Genomic DNA, 27031 nt, shown 5'->3' on the forward strand with positions numbered 1-27031 from the left:
CTGATTGGTTGTAGGTCTATCCGTTGCTCTGATTGGTTGTAGGTCTATCCGTTGCTCTGATTGGTTGTAGGTCTATCCTTGCTCTGATTGGTTGTAGGTCTATCGTTGCTCTGATTGCTTGTAGGTCTATCCGTTGCTCTGATTGGTTGTAGGTCTATCCGTTGCTCTGATTGGTTGTAGGTCTATCCGTTGCTCTGATTGGTTGTAGGTCTATCCAGTGTGAGTGCAGAGGCATTTTCTTTCCTGGTTCGGTTGAAACACGCCCCATAATCCCAGCCCAATGGAGCAGCATTACTCATATTCTGACTAGAACCTGAGTCTGACCACGTCAGGCCAGGTGGCAGCATCATTAGACAGATGTTTCAAATCCACAAGGTGGTTCCTGAAATGTCCTTTATTACACTCAACCCCTTTTTCTCTCTATCCAACTCCCTCTGGATGCGAGGCTGGGCGTTAACGGCTACAAATGTGAAACGGCACAGGACGCACCTTGAAGTGGATGTTGTTGCTGACCAGGATGTTGCCCTTCATGAAGTCCCGTTCGTTCTGCCGGTTTTCAGTGACCACCGGGAAGGCGTGGTAGACGGTGGTGCGTAGGATGCTGACGAGAGACTGGACACGGGTGTGGGGGTACACATAGGTCAAGTTGGGCTCCATGATATCACTGGCTGTCAGCCTTGATAAGATGAGGGGAAAGGAAAGAACACACAGACCACATGAACACACAGGATGGGCACTAGGGCTGGAAATGGCAAGTTTTTAAGAAAATGTGGATGGTGCAACGAGGCAGGCCTGCTTTTGGGGAATTGTAAAGATTTACAAAGAATATAATTACGGCATCTCCTCTCTAACTGGAAGGTTTTGGGACTGATTGGTGGGATTGTTGTGGACGAAGTACACACGGAGATACACTGGTAAGAGATAATGAGGTTTAACCATGTATCAGCTGATTTAAATATCTCACATTACTGTACTGTGTCAACAGTTAACTTCATGTAATATTGGATGAGGAGTTTTCTTTTGCGGGTGCAAATGTTCCACCAGAACAAGTTCCTTCCTGAGACTATTTAGCAGAGCCCCCGTCGCTGCGTCCGGAGCTTAGCGCCGCCCAAGACGATTCTGATTGGTTTAAAGAAATGCAAATACATTTTTTTTGTTCTCCTATCCCAGAATGTATCTGTGGTGTAGCCAGACCTCACTGCACAGTGCTGTGGAGATAAGAGCTGGCAATGTAAGACTATTACAAATCTTACTTGTCCATTTCAGCCTCAGTCTCCCACTCCAGCAGTGGCACTCCTCTCAGCTCGATGTGGATGTCATAGATGCCCTTGTTGAAGAAATCTCCAGTCCACTTGGCAACCTGATAATCAACACAAGACCATTTATCACATGAACCCAACAGGAAATACATGACTGCATCACGCGCACGCCTGAACTTATGAACGCATCTCTTCACTTTTGATGAAATCATTTCATATAGGGACCTGAAATCATATTAAAGCTATGGTGCAAAGTTTCTGTCGCTCCCATGAGGACTTCTAAGTAATGACAACAACACTGTCAGCGCGTCCACATGATACAAGCCTTCAGAGATCACGCACTGAGGTAATAAATCAAGTGAGAAGTAGGCTCATTTTCTCACAGACTTCTATAGAAACAGACTTCTGTTTGGAGCCGGTGGAGTCTCCCCCTGCTGGAAGTTAGAGAGAATGCAGCTTTAACCCTTGTGTAGTCTTCACTTTCTGTATCTTTCTCTTATTCTCTGGGTCAAAAATGACCCGCCTTCCATAAACCCCAAAAAAAACAAAAATGATCAAAAAGAGACACAACACGACTACAAAGAGACAAAATCCCACTAAGAGACACAAAATGTACGGGGAAATTGCTTTTTTAAATTGAAAAACGCAACATTTTCTTGAAGGACGCCTCAACCCGTCGCCAGATACGCACACCTAAGTCTTCCACAAAGCCAGGGAAAACACTGGTAACAAAACATAATATGTTTCTTTTAACTTTTAACTTGTTCAAAAACAGCACAGTGGTTGATAGTAGAAAATACCGAAATACATAACATGACAGTGTACCATTAGAGTGATCATGATGGGCAGCCCGTATGTGATTTCATTGGTGGATTCAATGAGGATGACAGTCAGACTGATGGTCATTCTGACAACGCCTCCGAGGAAGGCGGCAGCTCCGATGAGAGCGAAGGTCCCAGAGTAGATGGCCATTCCCAGTTTCCTAACAATGGACAGACACACAGTAAGAACCAGTACCACTCCACTCCAGTCAGCGGGGACTGAAGACTTGGTTATAGCATAGACAGTTAAAGAAATGGACACAGCAGATCCCGTGTCTCTGGACGGAGACCAGTGAAGGACATTAGAAGCTCTTTCCCGGTGATGGCTGAGCGTTACTGAACAGCCTCCAACTGAGCTTGAAGACGTAGATGTGACGTGAGCAACAGTCTGAAAGTTGGAAGTCTTCTGGTAGCTGTGCCAAGAGAAATCTCAATCATTCCCAATCTAGCAGAGACGGAGAGCGTAGGTATATGTAAGGAGATAACATAGACACAGGCTCATTATTGATCACTAAAATGATAGTTAACATTAGTCATTACACTTAAACAGCTAATGGAAGTCCAAACTGCCTGAGAGCTTCTCCTGTACTATACGGTAACTCCTCTACTATGAGACAGTAAGTCTCGTGGTTATGACCCAATCGTTAGCCTATTGTTATAAAAACGTCTGCTACGGAGCCATAACGTGAGGTACAAGGTAATGGAGCCTTTTATACATTGTCGTGTTTCTTTAGAAATAAACAACGGACAAATAGAGTCTTTAAACGCTTCAGATTCGTGGTCAAAGTGGCGCCAAAATGAATGGCAGTCAATGGGATGCTAACGGGAGGTGATGGCTTATTAGCATCAAAATGGCGCCATAGGAGGTTCGCGGTCCGAGGAGAAGCTTACCCCCTTGGTCAAGACAAAGTACTCGGCCAGTCTTCCCAGCCGACCGTGTTGAACTGAAAGAGCAGCGTGCGCAGAGTTAAAAAACAAAAATCAGTGCTGCACGAGCACGCACCGCGACAACTTGCGGAGCCTTCGCGCTGGAAACGATCTTTTTAATGGCACCTCGCGGCGGGAACACCGCAGCAACCATAAACCTAGCTTTATGCTGCGTTCCAGACACAATTTTTAGCCCGTAAGTTACGACTTCAAGTCACGACTCAAGACTTTGTAGTAGGCCTGTCGTGATAGTCAATAAATCAATTAATCGCATGATAAATAAAAATGAGCTCGATAATTTTTCCGGCCGCGATAATTCCCATTTGCATGCTTGTTTGTTTTCCTCTGCCGCCACGGTATCAGAAATAGGGCAGACGCACAACAGGGTTTCCACTACGTACATCGCGCACCGCCGCTCCTTCAGCTGTTTATGAAAAGTCATAAAGTCGTAATTACACGACTCTGCGGAGCCGTCTGCTCTACTGAACTCGAGCGAACCGTCATCCGCTCTCTCTCCCCTTTAGGGTGAGCGACTGGAACAGTGACAGGACGTCATCACTCGCAAAGTCATGGCAACCAATTAAACAACAGGGCGAGTACTACTTGTCACTCAATCTTAGGCAAAGTGACAAACGACGACGAAAGCCGCGACATGAAAGCCGCACTCACGCTGGTCCTGTAAAAATATGACAGCTACAGTTTATTGGAAAATAGCACTGTGGACGATTAAGTTGATGAATTTATGAGTTTATCAGACCCCAAATGAGACGAGAAGCTAACGTTAGCTAACGCTGCGGTGACGGTCTCTCTGCCTCTGACTCCCCGCTGCAGGAGACGCTGTATTCCTCCGACACGCTGTATTAATGTTACTGTTTTAAAACCGTTTTCCAGGTTAGTGGGGGTGCATACCGCTCAAAACCAACATGAAAAAGGTAGTAATGTCCACTCAGCGTTTTTTTGTTGTTGTTAAACTGTGTGTAAAATGAGCGGTGACGTTAAATCACCGGTTTCAGGTAACAGCACCCTACGGTGCCGTCTATTTGCTGGATGGTTTCAAGGTAACGGTCAGTAGCTAACATTAGCAGATAAGCCTGTTGACAGCGACGTTATTGTTCATATTTTGGTAAATGTTTCTGACCGTAGTAGTGGTCATAGTGACTGAAAGTGTGATGTGAGATGCTAAAAAGAAACTACACGCTGTTTTCAGGTAATGTTAACGTTTTGACTGTGTTGGTTTTTATTCCAGTGCATTTTTTGTTAACAAAGACTGAGAGTCCATTTTATTTATTGTTTTTGGTTGTTTTGTTCATTTATTGTGGATATTTAAAATGTCTTCCAGTTCCAGTGTTAAATATTCTTTAGAAATAAAAGTTTATTGATTGTGGTGTACCTGCATTATTATGCCATTATCATTATATTAGATGAAAATGGTCTCTCAACGACAATATTATCGTTTATCCCAATAATTTCTGGGACAATTTATCGTCCAGCAAAGTTTGTTATCGTGACAGGCCTACTTGGTAGCGTTCCAGGCAAAGTCACGACCATAGACAGTATATATAATGGACCAGCAGATCCCGTGTCTCTGGACGGAGACCAGTGAAGGACATTAGAAGCTCTTTCCCAGTGATGGCTGAGCGTTACTGAGCAGCCTCCAACTGAGCTTGAAGACGTAGATGTGACGTGAGCAACCTGTCTGAAAGTTGGAAGTCTTCTGGTAGCTGTGCCAAGAGAAATCTCAATCATTCCCAATCTAGCAGAGACGGAGAGCGTAGGTATATGTAAGGAGATAACATAGACACAGGCTCATTATTGATCACTAAAATGATAGTTAACATTAGTCATTACACTTAAACAGCTAATGGAAGTCCAAACTGCCTGAGAGCTTCTCCTGTACTATACGGTAACTCCTCTACTATGAGACAGGAAGTCTCGTGGTTATGACCCAATCGTTAGCCTATTGTTATAAAAACGTCTGCTACGGAGCCATAACGTGAGGTACAAGGTAATGGAGCCTTTTATACATTGTCGTGTTTTTTTAGAAATAAACAACGGACAAATAGAGTCTTTAAACTCTTCAGATGTGAAGTTATTCACCGTCAAAGTGACGTCAAAATGAATGGCAGTCAATGGGATGCTAACGGGAGGTGATGGCTTATTAGCATCAAAATGGCGCCATAGGAGTTTCGCGGTCCGAGGAGAAGCTGACCCCCTTGGTCACGACAAAGTTAGCTAGTAGCTACCTAACGTTGACATTAGCTAGCGCTAGCTGATACTAGCAATTTCTAGGCAGCGACATATTTTGGACTTCATTTAATAAACATACCCTGTAGTAGTACACAATCGTATGTGTATTGTTTTGATTACAATGTGCGGAATTACTTTACGTTGCCGATTTATGTCTATTTATTTCTATTTCTCACCGTTAACCACCGGCGTCTGTACAGCATCAAAAGGGGTCGCCATTGTTGTTTATGTGTGTGTGACGTCAAAAACTGTAACTGGGAGTACAACCATCTGGTACGAGTTCACGGGTACTAAGTTACGGGTTTGACTGCCGTTCCAGGGCACTTTCACGGGTAGAAGGTGGTGAAAACACGAGTTATGGGTTGCCTGGAACGCAGCATTAATGAGTGACGAGAGGAGGAAGAGGTAGAACATTAGAAAAACATGGTTCTTACACTTTGAGGATGTTGGCAACCAGACGTCCAAAAGCCGCCCCACAGAGCAGCGAGGGGACAAAGAGACCACTGGGTACAGACAAACCGTAGGTCCAGCAGGCCAACAGGAAGTACAGCAGGAAGAACACGGACAGAGTCACGGGGCTGAAGGTACCTGACGGGAGGAACAGGAGGCAGGTGTTCATTATGACCAGACCATGAATAATATATACACCAGTGGTTCTCAATCATTTTGTTATGAGTAAGGTCTACCCCCACAGCTCTGTCAGATGCTCATTACTTTTAGCTAACTACTTCAACTGTTTATCCGTTGCTTTAAGCTAACTATTTCAACGGTTTGTCTTTTGCTTTTAGCTAACAAGTTCAACCATTTATCCCTTAATTCTAGCTAAGTAATTCAACAGTTTAGTCAGATGTTTAAGCTAACCATTACAGCCGTTTTTGCACCACTTTGAGCTATTTCATAGTTTATCCATTACTTGTAATACACTATACATACTCTACTTTCAGATAACTTTCACCTGTCTATCCATTACTTTTAGCAACTCATTTAGACTTTTTAGTCATTACTTTTAGCTATTTCTACCGTTTAACCATTACTTTTAGCTAACTATTTCTACCGTTTAACCATTATTTTTAGCTAACTATTTCTACCGTTTAACCATTATTTTTAGCTAACTATTTCTACCGTTTAACCATTATTTTTAGCTAACTATTTCTACCGTTTAACCATTATTTTTAGCTAACTATTTCTACCGTTTAACCATTATTTTTAGCTATGCATTAGGAGCAGTGGACAGCCACATAGCAGCATCCAGGGAGAAAGTTAGGGTTCAGTGTCTTGCTCAACGACCGGAGGACGACCCGCTGTCGCTCTGATGTTACGAATGTGTGTGTGCTAACCATCCTGATGGAAGAGCTGATGGATGGCAGCCTCCTGCGGGTTGAAGAACAACGTGGCCATGTCATTGTAGGTCTTGTTGGTGCAGAAGAACTGGCGAATGGTTGAGTTGATGTCCTCACTGCCAGACAGCTGAAAACAAAAACTCACATGCTGTAATCACACCCCCAATAAACACCCACCATGTAATAGCGGACTTGTGGCACTTGTGTGTCAGTACTGTAAAGATGGAGGAAAGAGCCGATATGTACCGTGGTGTTATGGGTTGTCGGGGAGGACAGCTCACAGCATTCACCCAACAGTATGGAAGCTGCAAATATCACCACTGTTGTCACCATGGCAACCAGCAGACTCTCTAGAACTCTGAAAAAAGGGCAGAAATCTGATTGACATTTATAAATACGTCTTCACATTTTTTTTAGTGACTATGTTTACATGCACACATACCTCCAGCGTTTGCCTTTATTCTGAAAAAAAGACAATATTCCTACTAAGCTGTTTACATGGCTAATGAAATTAAATATTCCACTAATACTACCGTTTACATGTAGCCATGCAAAACAAGATTATTTCAGCAGTGTCGGACTTGTTGGAGCGTGCCAACACAGCCTCCCTCTTTCATTCCTTCAACCAGCTCCTTGAAAAGGTCGGCGTAGCGATGTTTGTGCATATCCAAAAACCTCTTGATATCGCAGTGTTTGAAAAATGTTTAAAAGTAGCTGTGTTTCTCCTTCTTTTATTTTGGCCGTGCATCTCTACCGCAGCCCTGCAAACTGTCGGCTGGTTGGTTTGTGTACAGCAACCAAAGCAACGCACAGAGCTGACCATAAACCGTAAACAGGCAAGAGGCCGTAAACTGTCACAAACTGCAGTAAAAACCCTGATTGAGACGCAGATTCTGAGTGTGCTGTATACATGTCCAAAGAATGCTTCTAAAACCTGAATAATACAGGTATATTACACGTCTTAATCAGAAAATACTATACGTATACGTTGTATGAAGATGGACTGTTCCCAGCATGATCATCACCTGTGTGATGACTGTAGCAATCACCTGATAAACTTGGCCTTGGGGTGGATGTGTCTGATGCGATATTTGGCCAGGCTCTTGTTCATGCAGTTGAAGAGCGCCCCCAGCAGGCCACCCACCACCCCCATCAGGACAAAGAAGGCCAGGTCCACTGCTGTCCACAGGTGGCAGTTCTTATCTCCATCTGAACACTGTTGAGCACAGAGTTTTGCAAGACAGTTATGGTACGTGTCCATTGGCAAGCGTCATTTCCACGCTTCCCATTCGTTGTCTATGTGAGCAGCCGGGCAATGCATTCTGCTAGCGTCGTGGCGACTTTCAAGAGAAGGGGCGTCGGGTTGCCCGCTCCTCATTCGCATAAAGATGAAGTCCAGGCTACTTTATGCAAGACTTCAAAGAGACTTCAGATACTCGCCGCCTCTTGAAAACTCCCGAAAAACTTTTAAACTGACCATTGTCGATCAAAAATGAAAACAGGTTCAGCAGCTGCAGCTTATTTCTTACAGAAAATGTTTTCAGAAGCACATTCGGTAAACCATTTTTTGCAAAATAAGAGAAATAAGAAAATAAGTTTCCAAATGCGCCTCCATGTTGGTCTGTTTTTAAAGTGAAGCGTACGTCCAATCAGGTGCAGCCATCTGGGTTGTAGGAGGGTGTAGCCTGTTTTTTTCAGAGGTTAAACCTAATCCTGATCCAGAGCCACACACTTAATCTAAAGAGAGACTTCCCGTTCTGAGTAACAGGCTTTATTACTTACATTTTTAACCAAATCAGATCGTTAAAAGCAGCTTAAGACCATCCATCCATCTTCGTCCGCTTAACCCGGGGTCGGGTCGCGGGGGTAGCAGCTCCAGCAGGGGACCCCAAACTTCCCTTTCCCGAGCCACATTAACCAGCTCCGACTGGGGGTATCCCGAGGCGTTCCCAGGCCTTGTTGGAGATATAATCCCTCCACCTAGTCCTGGGTCTCCCCCGAGACCTCCTCCCAGCTGGACGTGCCTGGAGCACCTCCCTAGGGAGGCGCCCAGGGGGCATCCTTACCAGATGCCTGAACCACCTCAACTGGCTCCTTTCGAGCTTAAGACCCCCCCTAAAAAAAAAAAAACCCTCCTTGAGCAGAAATGGATAAAGAAAAGGATCTTTTGAACGGCAAGGAGAGTTCAAAGCCCTTCCAGATGTTTCTCTTCACAAAGTTATCTGAAGTTATCTGCATGTGCTGTCGATGTGAACTGAGTTACCACCGGAGTACGTCCAGTCTCAAATACCACTTGAGCATTAAAAACTTGAAATATATCCCTTTAAAAGTACATATAGAACAGATAAAAAATGTGCTATTAACTTGCGTTAATCACAAGTTAAGTATTGACAATCATGCGATTAATCACGATTGCATTTTTTAATCGATTGACAGTTTAAACGTATTTTGTATCAAATGCAGAGAGACCACTTCGTTGATAGACTCTTTACCTTGAACTCTCCAAAGTTGAGCAGACCGGGCAGCTGGAAGGAGCCCCACTTGTTAAAGTTGATCCCAGAACGGAAGAAGTTGAGGGTGAAAGTGGCCGACATCGAACAGAAGAGCTAAAACAAAATGAAACAGAAAAGCTGAGGAAGGGAGTTGCTCATACTTCATGGTTAGTACTGCGTGCTATCTACATATACTGTAAAGCGTGATTTATGGTCGTGGGGAGGCTCCACGCAGAGCTTTCGCCGTTGCCTACGTAAGTGGCCTGAAGATTATACATGTGTGCTGGTGTGTGCGTCGATCTCTTTAAGAGAATAGCAGGGCCGGAGTGTGTGTGTGTGTGTGTGTGTGGGGAGGGAGTGTGTTGTAGAGCGAGTGAGAGAGTTGCGAGTGAAAGATTATCTTTGGAGTATTGACACAGTGGGCACAGTGGGAGAAACAAAGTGTCTCCCCTGTTCTTTCTGACCACGGTGGGACATCTGGAGCAGGAGAAGTTAACCCTCTCCTTGATTTCATGTTGTTTATGGAGAAGGAGAACCAGGAAATGAGTCGGGGGGGGGAAATGCGACTCTACCAAGCCACAGCCGAGCGACGTGCGTCGTTACATTTTCTGAGAGGTGCACGTCAGGCTACGGCGTAGGGTCCGGCGTCGAGCATTGATTTAACGCAGAAGCTTAAATCACGCTTAACTGTATAGCACTGCTTTCCCGCTGACAGACCCAGGCAGAGGGTCATTTCCAGACTGTAAAATGGGTGGACGGAGCAGCAGTGACGTCACCCGTTGGTTTGTGGACTGCTGTTTTAAAGCGGTGAGTCTGGCGATACGTGTCACCATGTTGTTTTTTTGCAACCGGATGTGACAGTTTTTGAAGAGAAGGTGGAGCTGGGGAGGATGACGAGGCAAAGCCAGGGTCGTTTACGGTCGCACTAAGCTAGGGGCTGAAGACGGAAAGGTGCAGATGTTTTTAACCCTTCTGAAGCGAGTCATCCAGCGGAGATTTACCAGTTTACCAGGTTAAACACAGACCCCCGGCTAATGGTACTGGTCATCTGCACGAATGGCAGAACAGAAAATCTGCAAAACTTTCTCTAAAGTTACAAGGTTATGCTAGCAGTAGCTAGCGTAGTTGGCAGAACACTCAACAAGACATTTTTTGAGGCGAGCAAAATGTTCCAATTAACTTTGATGAAGTGAAAACACAGTGAGAGGGTCAAAGTTTAAGATGAAAACACCCAAAAACAAGCTGAGGTCTATTTTAATGTCCCCAGTGTTAGCATGGTTAGCATCGCTAAGCCTCTGTCCTGACTGACAGGTCCTAAAGCATCCCCTGCTGTATCGTCTGGTTTAAAATAAATGGGAGCATCATTTACTAAATGAACATCATGCTGTGTTGAAGAAGACTTGAAACCATAAACTCGTTATGAAAATGTTTACTGAGGTAATAAATGAAGAGAGAAGTAGGCTCATTTTCTCACAGACTTCTATAGAAACAGACTTCTGTTTGGAGCCGGTGGAGTCTCCCCCTGCTGGAAGTTAGAGAGAATGCAGCTTTAAGGAGCTTCAGCGTCGGCTTCACTTCTCAGACCTGGAAGCTTCGTCCATTATTTTTTACAGCCTGTGGTTATTTCAGGGAAAATCCCTTGTTTGTTTTCTTAATGTTTAAAGGTCCCATGGCATGAACATTTCACTTTATGAGGTTTTTTAACATTAATATGAGTTCCCCCAGCCTGCCTATGGTCCCCCAGTGGCTAGAAATGGTGATAGGTGTAAACCGAGCCCTGGGTATCCTGCTCTGGCTTTGAGAAAATGAAAGCTCAGATCTGGAATCTTCCCTTCATGACATCATAAGGGGAAAGGTTACCTCCCCTTTCTCTGCTTTGCTCGCCCAGAGAATTTGGCCCCCAGAGAATTTGGCCCCCCCATGAGAGAGAGAGAGAGACATCATGGCTTTCAAAGGAGCAAAGTGGCAGTTGGTCAAGGCCACACCCCCATCCTCCACCTTGCCCCCCCCCTCTCTCCTCCTCAATAGCTACAGACACAGAAATGTCTCATCCTAAGGAAAGCTCATTGTGGGACTGGCTCTATAAAAGAGACTTCAGATACAGTATTAGGGGACCACTAAGGTCTATATAAAAGAGACTTCAGATACAGTATTAGGGGGACCACTAAGGTCTATATAAAAGAGACTTCAGATACAGTATTAGGGGACCACTAAGGTCTATATAAAAGAGACTTCAGATACAGTATTAGGGGACCACTAAGGTCTATATAAAAGAGACTTCAGATACAGTATTAGGGGACCACTAAGGCCTATATAAAAGAGACTTCAGATACAGTATTAGGGGACCACTAAGGCCTATATAAAAGAGACTTCAGATACAGTATTAGGGGACCACTAAGGTCTATATAAAAGAGACTTCAGATACAGTATTAGGGGGACCACTAAGGTCTATATAAAAGAGACTTCAGATACAGTATTAGGGGACCACTAAGGTCTATATAAAAGAGACTTCAGATACAGTATTAGGGGACCACTAAGGTCTATATAAAAGAGACTTCAGATACAGTATTAGGGGACCACTAAGGTCTATATAAAAGAGACTTCAGATACAGTATTAGGGGACCACTAAGGCCTATATAAAAGAGACTTCAGATACAGTATTAGGGGGACCACTAAGGTCTATATAAAAGAGACTTCAGATACAGTATTAGGGGACCACTAAGGTCTATATAAAAGAGACTTCAGATACAGTATTAGGGGGACCACTAAGGTCTATATAAAAGAGACTTCAGATACAGTATTAGGGGGACCACTAAGGTCTATATAAAAGAGACTTCAGATACAGTATTAGGGGACCACTAAGGCCTATATAAAAGAGACTTCAGATACAGTATTAGGGGACCACTAAGGCCTATATAAAAGCATCCAAAGAGCACCATGTCATGGGACCTTTAAAGTAATATCCACTGATGAAAGAACACAAATGTTTCGACCGTCTTGGTGTTCTTTGGCTTAGGTGACGTACCACTTTCCAAGTGAGGCCCTGGTTCCAGAAAGAGCAGCCCTCCTCCAGACTGAAGAGCGTGCCACCGATAGGAGCACCGAAGGCAGCAGCTACTCCGGCAGCAGCGCCCGCTGACACAAAGTCTCGCTTGTCCCTGACAAACGGCAAAGACAACACCATGAGCTATCCCCGACAATATTTGCCTCCTACTCTAACTTCCAGGGAAGCAGTGAACAGTGTTTTGTTAATAAGATTGTGTACTGCAGACGTACCTGTCACTGCGGAAGTAGGGGAAATCAAATTTGATCCTTTTGAAAGTGATGCTCTGAAACTGATAAGAGGGAAAAAACATCTGATGAGCACACTTGGGTAAAGTAGTTGTTGTTTTCAACCTGGACCTTATTTTCCCATACATTGCTGTCTAAGTGACTAATGTGAACAAAAGTCTTTGACATTGGTCCAGTAGTGGCCGGGTTGGTTCAGTGGGTAAAGCAGGCACACATATACTGAGAGGTTTATGCCTCGACGCAGAGGTCCAGGGTACGAATCCGACCTGTGATGATTTCCTGCATGTCTTCCCCCCCTCTCTCTTCCCTTTCTCACCTACCAAATAAAGGCGGAAAAAGACCAAAAATAATCTTAAAAAATACGAATACAAAAGAAATTGGTCCAGTATTGAGCGAGAACGTTGTAACCTGCAGCTGTGAACCGATGCTGCAATGCTATTCTATAGAGCAAATGTGCATCATCAATTTCCTTCCACTTTGCCACTGACAGACTCAGATTATTATTCTAAGCGTCTGACAACATTATGAAAGGATCCCTACAGAGATAGACCTTTTAGTTAAAGAGTAAGATCCTTTTTGTTTAACATGAAACAGCCCCGAAATCACCATCACCAAACTCCACCAGACTCCATGTAAATAATCAGGACTTTTAGCGTGTATAGAGCCAGCATATCTCCACATGTAAATGGGTGAATTAAGGGTTTATTTCAACCAAACCAGAGTGGTGATTGTTGGAACAGTGGAAAGACGAACCAAGACGGCTTTTGGTAGTTTTATTTTGTTTCTCTCGACTTTGAATAAAGTGTGTTTAATGATGATAAAATTACTGTTTATTTACATGGAGTCTGGTGAGTTCGGGGCTGTTTAATGTTTAAAAGAAAGGATCTTACTCTCTAACAAAAAGGTCTATCTCTGAAGGGCTCCTTTCCATAATGTTGTCAGACATTTGGAATAATAATCTGAGGCTGTCAATTGCAAAAACAGCATTTATGGCGGACGTAAATTGAAAATGCGCAATCGCCCTGTTCCCATCATTGACTTCGACACAAAAACTTGGGAAAATATGGTCCAGGTTGAAAAAAACAAAACGAAGTTACCCTTTTAAAATGGTCATTTCAGGCACACATACTAGGAGTATAAAAGCATACGCAGTACAAACTCAGTCGCACTGATCAGTGTTCATTGTTGATGTTGTGTTCAGGATGAGTGGCGGTGTACCTGAGGAAGGCCAGCTCCCACAATGGCTCCACTGTGTATCATCGGACCTTCTTTCCCCACAAACAGACCTGCGTGGACACACACAGAGTCAGAGTCACGGATACCGACTCATCACCAGCACAGAAATGATGAGTCACTGTATCTTTATTTCCTCTTCAACATCATATCCTGCTTGGTCTATATCTGATATCTTTTCCGGCATTGTTCAGGGGCCGCGGATGTTCAGCCGGGTGTCCGTCTCCTTCCTCTGTCTCTGTGTTGGCGTTCTAACCTCCGGTGGATTTGTGAGGACTATGGTTAACTGCTCCTCAGATCTCTGCAGGGTAAATCCAGACAGCTAGCTAGACTATCTGTCCAATCTGAGTTTTCCGTTGCACGACTAAAACTGCTTTTGAACGTACACACGTTCCACCAAAACAAGTCCCTTTCCGAGACTATTTTGCAGCGGCACCGTGGCTCTGTTTGGCGCTTAGCGCCGCACAAGATTATTGTGATTGGTTTAAAGTGCTCATATTACGCTCATTTTCAGGTTCAGAATTGTATTTAGAGGTTATATAATAATAGGTTTACATGGTTTAATTTTCAGAAAACACCATATTGTTGTTGTAGTGCACATTGCTGCAGCTCCTCTTTTCACCCTGTGTGTTGAGCTCTCTGTTTTAGCTACAGAGTGAGACATCTCACTTCTGTCCATCTTTGTTGGGAGTCGCACATGCTCAGTAGCTAGGTAAGGACTACTAGCCAGTCAGAAGCAGAGTATGAGGGCGTGCCCTGACAGTACCTAGGTAAGGACTACTAGCCAGTCAGAAGCAGAGTATGAGGGCGTGCCCTGACAGTACCTAGGTAAGGACTACTAGCAAGTCAGAAGCAGAGTATGAGGGCGTGCCCTGACAGTACCTAGGTAAGGACTACTAGCCAGTCAGAAGCAGAGTATGAGGGCGTGCCCCGACAGTACCTAGGTAAGGACTACTAGCCAGTCAGAAGCTGTTGTTGGAGTGCATGTCGGAGAGTGGCGCGGACGCGCACTTCACACCACGAGCGGGCACGCGCGCCACCCGACGGAAAGGAGAGAGAAAGAAAAGGAGACTGCAGCGGCCCCGAGGATAATTAACTACTTGGGATTTGGTGTGTGTGTCCAAAGAGGCCCCAACGTTCACTCTTTTGTTCTGATGACGCCGGTCTCTTGCTCTTTTCAATATCTGTTTTCTTTTTCTGGGCGAAGAAGAAGAAGACTCCTGTTCCTGAACTTTGGATTTTGAATATGTGTGGTCCTCCATGTTTCCTTCTTCAAGGGAAAGGAAAGCTACGATACCCATTAGCAGCAGCTGTGAGTCGAAAACGCGAAAGGTGGAGCAGTATGTCCTGTATGTCCCTTACCGGCTAACGTATCTCAAGATGGAGCACGAATATGGAGCGTCTACAACAGTTCATGCAAACGCAAATGTAACATTTCAAGCCAAAAGGAATACCTGGAATTGATGGTGGTGGTAAATATTCATGAACGGGCAACACAGATTTTGATAATAAACTGCTACAAACGTTACACACTGGGCTTTAAGAAGAGCTTTGGTTCATTTAAAGGGGACTGTGTGTCGGCGAGAAATAGTTTTTACTAATCTTTCCCCCTGCTTTCAAAATCCTACTACAATAGTACAGACATAGTATCAGATTCATGTAGTTAACGTACCAGAAGTTTAAGTACAGAAGTATTATACAACTTTACCTCCAGCCACACTGAACAGGACTCCGGCAGCTTTGCAGAGAAACGTTCGCAGCCGGACGATTCCTGGAATCTTCACTCCGTTTAGGTAACTTTTGATTTCTGGGATCCCCGAACCTGCAGCTACTGGCTGTAACAGGACACCAAAACACAGCATGTGAGGCGTTTACGCAGTGGATGTGACACGTGCCTTTGGTGTGGGAGACCTGGGTTCGAGTCCCACTGCGATACATCAACCAATGTGTCCCTGAGCAAGACACTTAACTCCTAGTTGCTCCAGACCTCTGTGACCTCTGACATATATAGCAATTGTAAGTCGCTTTGGATAAAAGCATCAGCTAAATGACATGTAATGTAATGAAAGCGTCATCACATCACTCTACAGCACGGGATCTCAAATTGCCAGATTGGATGTCTGTACTAGAAAATGGGGAAAGTAGCTGAACTTTCCGGAGGGCTCCTAAGAAGCTTTGTGCTGGGGGAGAGACGTGTGCGATGGGCGTTTGAGAGTTTGAATAGCTCCTGTACGTGAGCAGTCTTACCTCGATGAGGACGAGCACGCTGGCGATGAAGACGAAGGTCATGTTGAAGGCCAGGAGCTCCAGCAGGGACAGAGGGAGACAGCCTTTGTCGCTGCACTTCTCTATAGCTGGAGGCGCTCAGCTAAGGTAGAACAACCTTTAGTCTCTTTAGAATCACACCGGAGATACACCCATTCATCCCAGTGACCAGCCGTCTCGGCTTCTCTTGTTGTCAGAATTATTTTATGACTAATTTTCCAAAGCTGTAACATTATTCTCCTAACCCAGTGGTTCTCAAACTTTTTTCAATAATGTAACCCATTTGAATTGTGTTTTTAAGCCAATTACCCCCTGACCAGCGATAGATCTACCAAACAGCAGCCATGTGACTGAAAAACATTTAAATGCTGATGAAAAAGCATTTTTTTAAACGTAAAAACCTGGAAAAAGTCGGTAGAAAAAAGGAAGTAAGGCAAGAATTGGAGGAAAATAGTATCAAAAACTTAGAAAACAGACTTGTTAAAAAAAACTGTAGAAAGAAGGAAGACAAACTTCGAAAAAAGTGACAAAAACTTTGACAAACTTGGAGAAAAAAGAAGACAGCAGAAAAAAGGAAGGAAGGCAAGAACAGGTCGAAAATAGTTGACAAAGCGACAAAAACTTTAAAAAAGTGACAAAAACTTAAGAAAAAAATCGATACACTTGAGTATCGCGATATTTTATTTTGCAATACTGTATCGATTTTCAAAGACGCAATATCGTTTTTTTTTTCTTTTCTATTTTTACTTTTTTTTTTTTTTTTGTTTACGTGCAAAAATATTCATGTAAGACAGTGGTTCACGTTTATACTGTGTTTAAACCTCCTACCACTAGATGGCTATGCTGAGACGCACCACTAGTGTCCTTGCCTAACACTAACAGTGCCTAGCAGTGCCTAACAGTACCTAGCAGTGCCTAGCAGTGCCTAACAGTGCCTAACAGTGCCTAGCAGTGCCTAACAGTGCCTAACAGTACCTAACATTGCCTAGCAGTGCCTGACTTTTTGCTAGAAGCTAGCAATGTAGCTATGGCTGAACTTTGGCCTACTTTAGCATATAAACATCAGCTCACTAAGAACCTAGGGAACCACAATCCCAAACTGGCAGTTTGATTTTCTGTGTACTGAAATGTTTACCTAAAAGTAAACTTCTTTGACTTTTATGAACATCATGGCTTTTTTTAAATATTAGTTTTTATAAAATGATACTTAAAAAAAATCCCAATATATCGCCTTACGTACAGTATCAAAATATATTGCAGTATATTGAATCGTGACCCATGTATCTTGATACGTATTGTATCACCAGATTCTTATCTATCTACCTATCACGTACCCCCGCAGTCCTCCAAAGTACCCCTTGGGGGTAGAGTTTAGATTCTCTGCCCGAGCCCGAACCGGACCCGACCCAAGGGCCGGGCCGATATTTTGCGCCGCTATGATCGGGCCGGGCCCTTGTTCAAGCATTTGTGTTTTTTTAATCATTACTTTATTCGCCTTATTGGGTGGGGAGAAAGCTCTGCCTCTCCAGCTTCTCCCGTAGCTCTGGGTGGAGGTCCTGACCTGACGTGAGTGGGAGGTAAACTGGGCTACATCGTGTCTCCCCCCTCTGCAGCACTGTTGTCGGCCAGTGGGTCAGCATGCAGACCGTGATGAAGGACAGTATTAATCAGGTGACGGAGACCGTGATGAAGGACAGTATTAATCAGGTGATGGAGACCGTGATGAAGGACAGTATTAATCAGGTGATGGAGACCGTGATGAAGGACAGTATTAATCAGGTGATGGAGACCGTGATGAAGGACAGTATTAATCAGGTGATGGAGACCGTGATGAAGGACAGTATTAATCAGGTGATGGAGACCGTGATGAAGGACAGTATTAATCAGGTGATACAGACCGTGATGAAGGACAGTATTAATCAGGTGATGGAGACCGTGATGAAGGACAGTATTAATCAGGTGATGGAGACCGTGATGAAGGACAGTATTAATCAGGTGATGGAGACCGTGATGAAGGACAGTATTAATCAGGTGATGGAGACCGTGATGAAGGACAGTATTAATCAGGTGATGGAGACCGTGATGAAGGACAGTATTAATCAGGTGATGGAGACCGTGATGAAGGACAGTATTAATCAGGTGATACAGACCGTGATGAAGGACAGTATTAATCAGGTGACGGAGACCGTGATGAAGGACAGTATTAATGAGGTGATGGAGACCGTGATGAAGGACAGTATTAATCAGGTGATGGAGACCGTGATGAAGGACAGTATTAATCAGGTGATGGAGACCGTGATGAAGGACAGTATTAATGAGGTGATGGAGACCGTGATGAAGGACAGTATTAATCAGGTGATGGAGACCGTGATGAAGGACAGTATTAATCAGGTGATGGAGACCGTGATGAAGGACAGTATTAATCAGGTGACGGAGACCGTGATGAAGGACAGTATTAATCAGGTGACGGAGACCGTGATGAAGGACAGTAGTAATCAGGTGACGGAGACCGTGATGAAGGACAGTATTAATCAGGTGACGGAGACCGTGATGAAGGACAGTATTAAACAGGTGACGGAGACCGTGATGAAGGACAGTATTAATCAGGTGATGGAGACCGTGATGAAGGACAGTATTAATCAGGTGATGGAGACCGTGATGAAGGACAGTATTAATCAGGTGACGGAGACCAGAAAGTCTCCTATATGGTTCCAGGTCTTTGATTATGTTGATGTCTTGATCTGTTCCCCTCACTATTCAGCTGAAGGAGCTAGGGGTCGAGGTTTTTCTTTACGTTTCTTCATTCAGATCCATTTGCGATCCGTTCTGAATAAACTAACAGCAGTTTACGTGCTTCGTCCTTGTTGCATTACCGGTATTCATTAAGATAAGTCTAAACAGATGTCTGTAGTTCAAACAACTCTGAGTTGTAGTTGAGAACGTCAGTTATAACGGCCACGTATTAAAACACTGTCAGGTTTAAATCGGACTCGGGCTCGGACACAACGTGCACGGGCTCGGGTAGGGTCGGGCTTGATTTTTTTGGGCCCGATCTAAGCTCTCCCTTGGGGTACACGTACCCCCATTTGTGAACCACTCTCCTAACCTACAGTGGTGTGAAAAAGTGTTTGCCCCCTTCCTCATTTCCTGTTCCTTTGCATGTTTGTCACACTTAAGTGTTTGGAACATCAAACCAATTTAAACAAAAGTCAAGGACAACACAAGTAAACACAAAATGCAATTTGTAAATGAAGGTGTTTATTATTAAAGGAGAAAAAAAATCCAAACCATCATGGCCCTGTGTGAAAAAGTGATTGCCCCCCCCCCTTGTTAAAACATACTATAACTGTGGTTGTCCACACCTGAGTTCAATTTCTCTAGCCACACCCAGGCCTGATTATTGCCACACCTGTTCACAATCAAGGCATCACTTAAATAGGAGCTGCTTGACACAGTAAGGTCCACCAGAAGATCCTTAAAAGCTACACATCATGCCGAGACCCAAAGAAATTCAGGAACAATTGAGAAAGAAAGTAATTGAGATCTATCAGTCTGGAAAGGGTTATAAAGCCATTTCCAAAGCTTTGGGAATCAGCGAACCACAGTGAGAGCCATTATCCACAAATGGCGAAGACATGGAACAGTGGTGAACCTTCCCAGGAGTGGCCGGCCGCCCAAAATTACCCCAAGAGTGCAGCGACGACTCATCAAGAGGTCACAAAGACCCCACAACAACGTCCAAAGAACTGCAGGCCTCACTTGCCTCAGTTAAGGTCAGCGTTCATGCCTCCACCATCAGGAAAAGACTGGGCAAAAAATGGCCTGCATGGCAGAGTTCCAAGGAGAAAACCACTGCTGAGCAAAAGAACATCAAAGCTTGTCTCAATTTCTCCAGAACACATCTTGATGATCCCCAAGACTTTTGGGACAACATTCTGTGGACCGATGAGACAAAAGTGGAACTCTTTGGAAGGTGTGTGTCCAAGTATATCTGGCGTAGAAGGAACACTGCATTTCATAAAAAGAACATTATACCAACTGTAAAATATGGTGGTGGTAGTGTGATGGTCTGGGGCTGTTTTGCTGCTTCAGGACCTGGAAGACTTGCCGTGATAAAAGGAACTATGAATTCTGCTGTCTACCAAGAGATCCTGAAGGAGAATGTCCGACCATCTGTTCGTGTACTCAAGCTGAAAGCGAACTTGGGTTCTGCAGCAGGACAATGATCCTAAACACACCAGCAAGTCCACCACCGAATGGCTGAAGAAAAACTAAATGAAGACTTTGGAGTGGCCTAGCCAAAGTCCTGACCTGAATCCTATTGAGATGTTGTGGTATGACCTTAAAAAGGCCGTTCATGCTCGAAAACCCTCTAATGTAACTGAATTAGGACAATTCTGCAAAGATGAGTGGGCCAAAATTCCTCCAGGGCGCTGTAAAAGCCTCATTGCACGTTATCGCAAGCAGCTTGGTTGCAGTTGTTGCTGCTAAGGGTGGCCCAACCAGTTATTAGGTTTAGGGGGGCAATCACTTTTTCACACAGGGCCATGATGGTTTGGATTTTTTTTCACCTTTAATAATTAACACCTTCATTTACAAATTGCATTTTGTGTTTACTTGTGTTGTCCTTGACTATTGTTTAAATTGGTTTGATGTTCGAAACACTTAAGTGTGACAAACATGCAAAGGAACAGGAAATGAGGAAGGGGGCAAACACTTTTTTCACACCACTGTATCTAGCAGCAGCGTAAACACTGTGACGTGAGAGTGAAATGTGCAGAGGCGTGATAAAAGGATACAATCACCAACCAGAGTGAATTTGATTTGGCTGAAGAGGCGCACGAAGAAATCCACGAACAGGCCCACCTGAAAGAGACGCGAAGGAAACATTCCTTCATCGGCAACACGTTTTGAATCCTGGCAAAGAAAAGCAAGAAATCCCAAACGCACCTACCAGACCCACTGTGACTCCGATAGCGAACATCATCATCCACCGTACTGCTTCATACTTTTTGGTTTTCTATTGGAGGGATGAAAACAGTTTTATTAGCGCTGCACAACGTGTCGTTTTCTGATCGTCGTCGAGCGATATCAACGGGCGGAATAAACGCGTCGTGAAAGACACGCCGAGATTTTTTTCGTGTTATTTGAAAGAAAATATCAGCAGAAAACTGCACTTTGAAATGTAACTCAAAGCCTTTTTACGAACAGAGATATCAAATAGTAATAGTAAAATATAACAAGATAAATTAAACACGATGACGTGGCACTATATACATAATATTATTATTGTTGTTCATTATTTGACATGATATATGTTGAAGTGAGAATTAAAATGTCAAATGTAAAAAATATTTAAACAAGACACATTTGAACTTCTACGTAGTCTCACCTTGCTGTTCATCCCCTCCAGAATCTCCATGTAGGGTTCACTGATGCAGCGGTCATAATCCAAGCTCTGTGTAAGATTAAAAACAACAGAGACTGTTTTACCTGGGTCCAGGGTACAGCTGTAATCGGGCCTTAAAAGTTCGGCCCGACAAGGCCCGAGCCCGACAAGTACATTTGGATTGACAGCTTTATAAAACCCATTTACAGCACGCACGCAGCTCTTTTGCCTTTTGTCAAGAATGAGTCATTTATACATGTTTTAACGTCATTTATTCATGACTAACGGAGGCTCTAGGCCACTTGGAAGTTGGAACAAAGAAATGAAGTAAGTCCTCCAGAGGCCAGCCTCCGTTTCACCTCCTCAGGATCCGTTTTCGCGCTAATCGAAACGCATCACCAGACAAGTCATTTACCGCGGAACCTGGAGCACAAGCCCGAGCCCGAGCCCGGCCCGAGCCCGTTTAAATGATAGATATTAAGACCGAAACCGGGCAAAGATCTTCAGCTCTATTGCCACTAGCAGTTATTAATTTCTTGTCAATGGCCGCTGAAAAGCAAAGAAAACAGGCTCCACCCAATGTCAAGTTCTGAAGAGATTTGGATGGTGCAACAAGGCAGGTCTGCTTGGTTCTTTCGGGGGAATTATTGTAAAGATTTACAAAGAATATGTTTAGGTAATTTCCTCTCTAACTGGGACGTTTTGGGACTGATTGGTGGGATTGTTGTGGACGAAGTCCACACGGAGATACACTGGTAAGAGATAATGAGGTTTAACCATGTATCAGCTCATTTAAATATCTCACGTTGCTGTATTGTGTCAACAGTTAACTTCATTTAATATTGGATGTGGTGATTTCTTCTGCGGGGTGCAAATGTTCCACCAGAACAAGTTCCTTCCTGAGACTATTTAGCAGAACCACCGTCGCTGCGTCCGGAGCTTAGCGCCGCCCAAGACGATTGTGATTGGTTTAAAGAAATGAAAACAACCCAGAGCGTTTCATGTGTGTTATTATGCGAAGCACTGTGGAGATAGAGCTGGCAATGCGAGACTTGACATCCATTGACTCTCATCTGTACCAGGGGCAGCACGAAGCCATCAACATCACTCAGAGATCTTTCTCCTAATGATGGTTTTCACTAGCCTGGCTCCGCCCTCCTACGTACTTACGCTCAATTTTCATTTCCCTTCAGTACTCCGTCTGGGTTTGCGGTACATTCGCAGGTTTTCTCCGGTCAAATCTTTACCGGTCCAATCAGCGAACAGAGGGAGTGGCTGAGAACGATGACGTTGAGGTCGTGCGGTAGTTTGAGTTGTAGTTCCGTAATGGCGGTGGAGAAAGGTGCGAGCGAAGCCATTGTTGTGGCAACGCTGCCGAATATCCAGAAGTTAAAGCCCGAGGAAGAACGATCTTTGCCGAGTTGTGTTGGGGGCCATGATGTTGTGGCCCTCCTCCCCACGAGGTCCGGGAACAGTTTGATTTTCCAGCTCGCTCCGTTAGTGGTGAAGGAGTTGGCTAAGGCTAACGCTAGCGATGCTAAGCCGACGTCACGACCAAACGTTAGCGATTGGTTATGGCAGATCCAGAGTGGGCAGATCTAATAGTTTTAAACTTCAACAGAGTACCCACCTTCAAGGAAGTTAACACTTGTCAGTGGAGAGTGGCCAGACTCTCTGGACAAATGAAATGGACCAGAGTCTGGTAGGACCAGGCTAATGGACCAGAGTCTGGTAGGACCAGGCTAGTGGACCAGAGTCTGGTAGGACCAGGCTAATGGACCAGAGTCTGGTAAGACCAGGCTAGTGGACCAGAGTCTGGTAGGACCAGGCTAGTGGACCAGAGTCTGGTAGGACCAGGCTAATGGACCAGAGTCTGGTAGGACCAGGCTAATGGACCAGAGTCTGGTAGGACCAGGCTAATGTACCAGAGTCTGGTAGGACCAGGCTAATGGACCAGAGTCTGTAGGACCATTCTAATGGACCAGAGTCTGGTAGGACCAGGCTAATGTACCAGAGTCTGGTAGGACCAGGCTAATGGACCAGAGTCTGGTAGGACCAGGCTAGGTGTTCACAGATTTCTCACCTCATAGTCTTTCCTGGGTAGAATCTCATCTTCTTCAACTTGGATTTCCCCAAGGATCGCCTTGAGGAAAAAAAACGAATACATTAAATACAAGACAGTTAGCGTAGGTACACATCCAGCACAGCAGGGACAGTTTACTAGAAATTAAGCCAGCTACGAACTACAAGTCTTTAGCTGCCAACTAATTCAGAAAATAGAGACTTTGGGGGAATCTAGCCACCACTGTGACTGCACATAGTTTACGCAGTTATAGTCATAGAGCTGCAACGACTAATCAAGTAGTTATTAATGAAATTATTCGCCAACTAGTCTGATAGTTGTTTAATCGGTTCGAGTCATTTTTTATGAATAAAAAAGCTAAAACTTCTCTGATGTCAGCTTGTTAAATGTGAATATGTTCTAGTTTCTTCTCTCCTCTGTGACAGTAAACTGAATATCTTTGAGTTGTGGACAAAACAAGACACACTGATCGACATTTTTCACCATTTTCTGACATTTTAGAGACCAAACAACTAATCCATTCATCCAGAAAATGATCTACAGATTAATTGCCAAGAAAATAATCGTTAGTTGCAGCCCTAGGTAAGTACATAATCACAGTGTATCTCCATGATGTCATGGTTAGAAGAACAGCAATCAGTTGACTTATTTTGCAAAAGTAAACACCCGACAGACATGATGATATCCAGGTAAATATTGATATTCTCTCAAGCATCACTTACATCTAACAGCGGTGGAATGTAACTAAGTACATTTACTCCAGTACTGTACTTAAGTACAAATGTTGAAGTACTTGTACTTTACTTGAGCCACTTTCTACTTCTACTCCGCTACATTTCAGAGAGAACTATTGTACTTTAGTTACTCCACTACATTCATCTGTTACAGCTTTAGTTACTAGTTACTTTAGTTACTCCACTACATTCATCTGTTACAGCTTTAGTTACTAGTTACTTTACACGTTAAGATTACTGCACACAGAACACATGGAGTTTATATCTATTGTAGTTAAATCTGATGTTTTATTCTAAAGTAAACTAGCCAACAATATAACGGCCTACAAGTCCAGCTGAGATGATCAGACCATTAAACACACAAATGTTTGGATCCTTTACACTTTCTAAAATGGGAGGATTTTTCTGCATTGAGTACTTTTACTTTTAATATTTTAAGTACATTTTCCCCATGATACTTACATACTTTAACTTAAGTAACATTTTCAATGCAGGACTTTTACTTTTAACAGAGTATTTTTACAGTGTGGTATTAGTACTTTTACTTAAGTAAAGGATCTGGATACTTCTTCCGCCGCTGACATTTAACAAAACCAAAGTGAGTTGGATGGAAGATTACCTTTAGGGCTTACGTGCAGTTTAGTGTCCCAAATTATTTTCCAAAAACTAAGTGTCCCCAAATGATGAGGTCTTATTTGACACACCTTAAGGTTAGGGGAAGGGGTAGGGGTAGGGTTAGGGGTAGCACAGGTGGTTTAGCAGGTTCACAATTAATTAAGGACATTGTATGGGGTTAGAGATGTTCTGATACCGATACCAGTATCGGTATCTGCTCTGATACTGCCTAAAACGCTGGTATCGGTATCGGGAAGTACTGGAGTTTATACACCGATCCGATACCACGTAATAAAGCCCTAAAGAAAAAATACGTTAAAGTCGTTTATTTATGTTCTTTCTCCGTTATAACTGACTGTCAAACTGCAGAATAACAGAAAGTTCTGGGGCGTTCATGTTTCACAAAGAGTTTAACCTGAGCCAGACCAACAACAAAGATAGAAATAATATCACATCCATACAGGGATAGTAGTATACAGCTGTTATACATCATATCATCCATACAGGGATAGTAGTATACAGCTGTTATACATCATATCATCCATACAGGGATAGTAGTATACAGCTGTTATACATCATATCATCCATACAGAGATAGTAGTATACAGCTGTTATACATCATATCATCCATACAGGGATAGTAGTATACAGCTGTTATACATCATATCATCCATACAGGGATAGTAGTATACAGCTGTTATACATCATATCATCCATACAGGGATAGTAGTATACAGCTGTTATACATCATATCATCTATACAGGGATAGTAGTATACAGCTGTTATACATCATATCATCTATACAGGGATAGTAGTATACAGTTCTTAAAATAAAATAAAATATATGACACACTGGTATCGGATCGGTACTCTGTATCGGCCGATACGCAAGTTCAAGTGTCGGAATCGGTATCGGGGAAGCAAAAACTGGTATCGGACCATCTCTATATGGCGTATTTGGGACACCACATTGAAGTAAACTGGACACTAAACTGCACGTATACCGACTTTTAGTATACCGGGGTAACCAACCAAAAAAGTTGGTGCTCAAACAAAAAGCTAATTTAGTGTGCAACATGCATGCCGAACTGAAGCAGGGGTTCTGAGAAGCCATATAACGTCTACATTATGTTAATGAGGGTTAAGCAGCTTTATTAAAAAGAAAGGAAGCCCTATATTGCAAGAGTTCTTAAACGGAGTTTGGTCAGAGGGCTTTCTCTCCACATGCATGAGTTAAACAGCAAAAACATATTTCCCTGAGGCAAAGATACAGTGTAAGAACAAGTACTGCATATGTCAGCCTAGGTGTCGGTTTGCATTGGGATGGATTTAAGGTCATTAGTGGCATGTTTGCAAAAGCTACAAGACACTGAACACAGCGAGCAGCAGGGTGGAGCTAGCAAGCCAGAACAGGGCACTGAGCAGACAGTTCAGAGGAAACCCTGAAGGGGAAATGTCTGATTATAAAATTATTAACACATCCCAGTTTTCACCAATTACTTTATTTTTTCCTTACCAGTTCCTCGGGGGTCCGTGTCTCTCCTTCTCTGCAGCAACATTGGCAACAAAAACAGTTCCCACAACACGCCATCTTCGTTGTCATTGTGTCATGCTGCGTTCAGGGCATGTCGTAAAAGCGTCGAGATTTTCCGATTCGAAAATATCAATAACATATATATATATATATTTTTTTTTTTTTTTTAAAGTACAACCTTTTTCTCTCAAATTGATTGATTCAGAGACTCAGAGAGAACAAAAATTGGAGTTTGATACAGAAAATGACTTTCAACAAATGTAAGCTAATGTAAAAGTAATGACTAAACAGTTCAAATGATTTGCTAAACGTAACGGATAAACGGTTTAACTAGTTAGCTAAAAGTAACGGATAAACGGTTTAACTAGTTAGCTAAAAGTAACGGATAAACGGTTAGCTTAAAGTATAGAATAGAATGCCTTTTATTGTCACTATACACATGTACAATGAGATTAAAAGCAACTCCTTTTCCAGTGTCAACATGTACGTGAAATATATAATAACATGGTTTAAATAAGTAGTGCAAAGTTCTGAGACGCTATATACATCTAAACAATAACAATATCTATATCTATATCTATATATATATATATATATATATATATATATATATATATATGGTTTTATATACAGTATGATATGCAGTGTGGGTTATTGCACATTATTTGAATATTGCCCAATAGTGGTGATCATATTTAATGAGTACTAGATATTGGACAATGAGAGTAGTGATATTGCACAGTAATAGAATTGCACAGTATACAGATATTGCACAGTATACAGATATTGCACAGTATACA

At 43.3% G+C, this 27031-nt stretch overlaps 1 protein-coding gene across 3 annotated transcripts in view; it reads right to left on the reverse strand.

Moving 5' to 3' along the window:
- Positions 1-26308, reverse strand: part of clcn6 (chloride channel 6) — a 36098-nt gene extending 9790 nt beyond the window's left edge. For all 3 annotated transcript variants that reach the window (XR_013502223.1, XR_013502222.1, XM_078254147.1), the window contains exons 1-18: positions 26214-26308; positions 23348-23407; positions 21268-21333; positions 20830-20895; positions 20675-20741; positions 15858-15964; positions 15319-15445; positions 13596-13663; positions 12363-12421; positions 12112-12244; positions 9087-9200; positions 7644-7810; positions 6841-6952; positions 6592-6721; positions 5689-5842; positions 2085-2241; positions 1254-1360; positions 490-676 (exon numbers count right to left, since the gene is read on the reverse strand). Coding sequence is in view for 1 of the 3 variants with exons in the window: in XM_078254147.1 (XP_078110273.1) it covers positions 490-676; positions 1254-1360; positions 2085-2241; positions 5689-5842; positions 6592-6721; positions 6841-6952; positions 7644-7810; positions 9087-9200; positions 12112-12244; positions 12363-12421; positions 13596-13663; positions 15319-15445; positions 15858-15964; positions 20675-20741; positions 20830-20895; positions 21268-21333; positions 23348-23407; positions 26214-26300 (1968 nt within the window). In the remaining 2 variants the exon portion in view is untranslated. The remainder of the gene's footprint in view (positions 1-489; positions 677-1253; positions 1361-2084; positions 2242-5688; positions 5843-6591; positions 6722-6840; positions 6953-7643; positions 7811-9086; positions 9201-12111; positions 12245-12362; positions 12422-13595; positions 13664-15318; positions 15446-15857; positions 15965-20674; positions 20742-20829; positions 20896-21267; positions 21334-23347; positions 23408-26213) is intronic.
- Between the last annotated feature and the right edge of the window lie 723 nt (positions 26309-27031).

The sequence above is a fragment of the Sander vitreus genome, chromosome 7, assembly GCF_031162955.1.
Source record: "Sander vitreus isolate 19-12246 chromosome 7, sanVit1, whole genome shotgun sequence".
NCBI classification, from domain to species: Eukaryota; Metazoa; Chordata; class Actinopteri; order Perciformes; family Percidae; genus Sander; species Sander vitreus.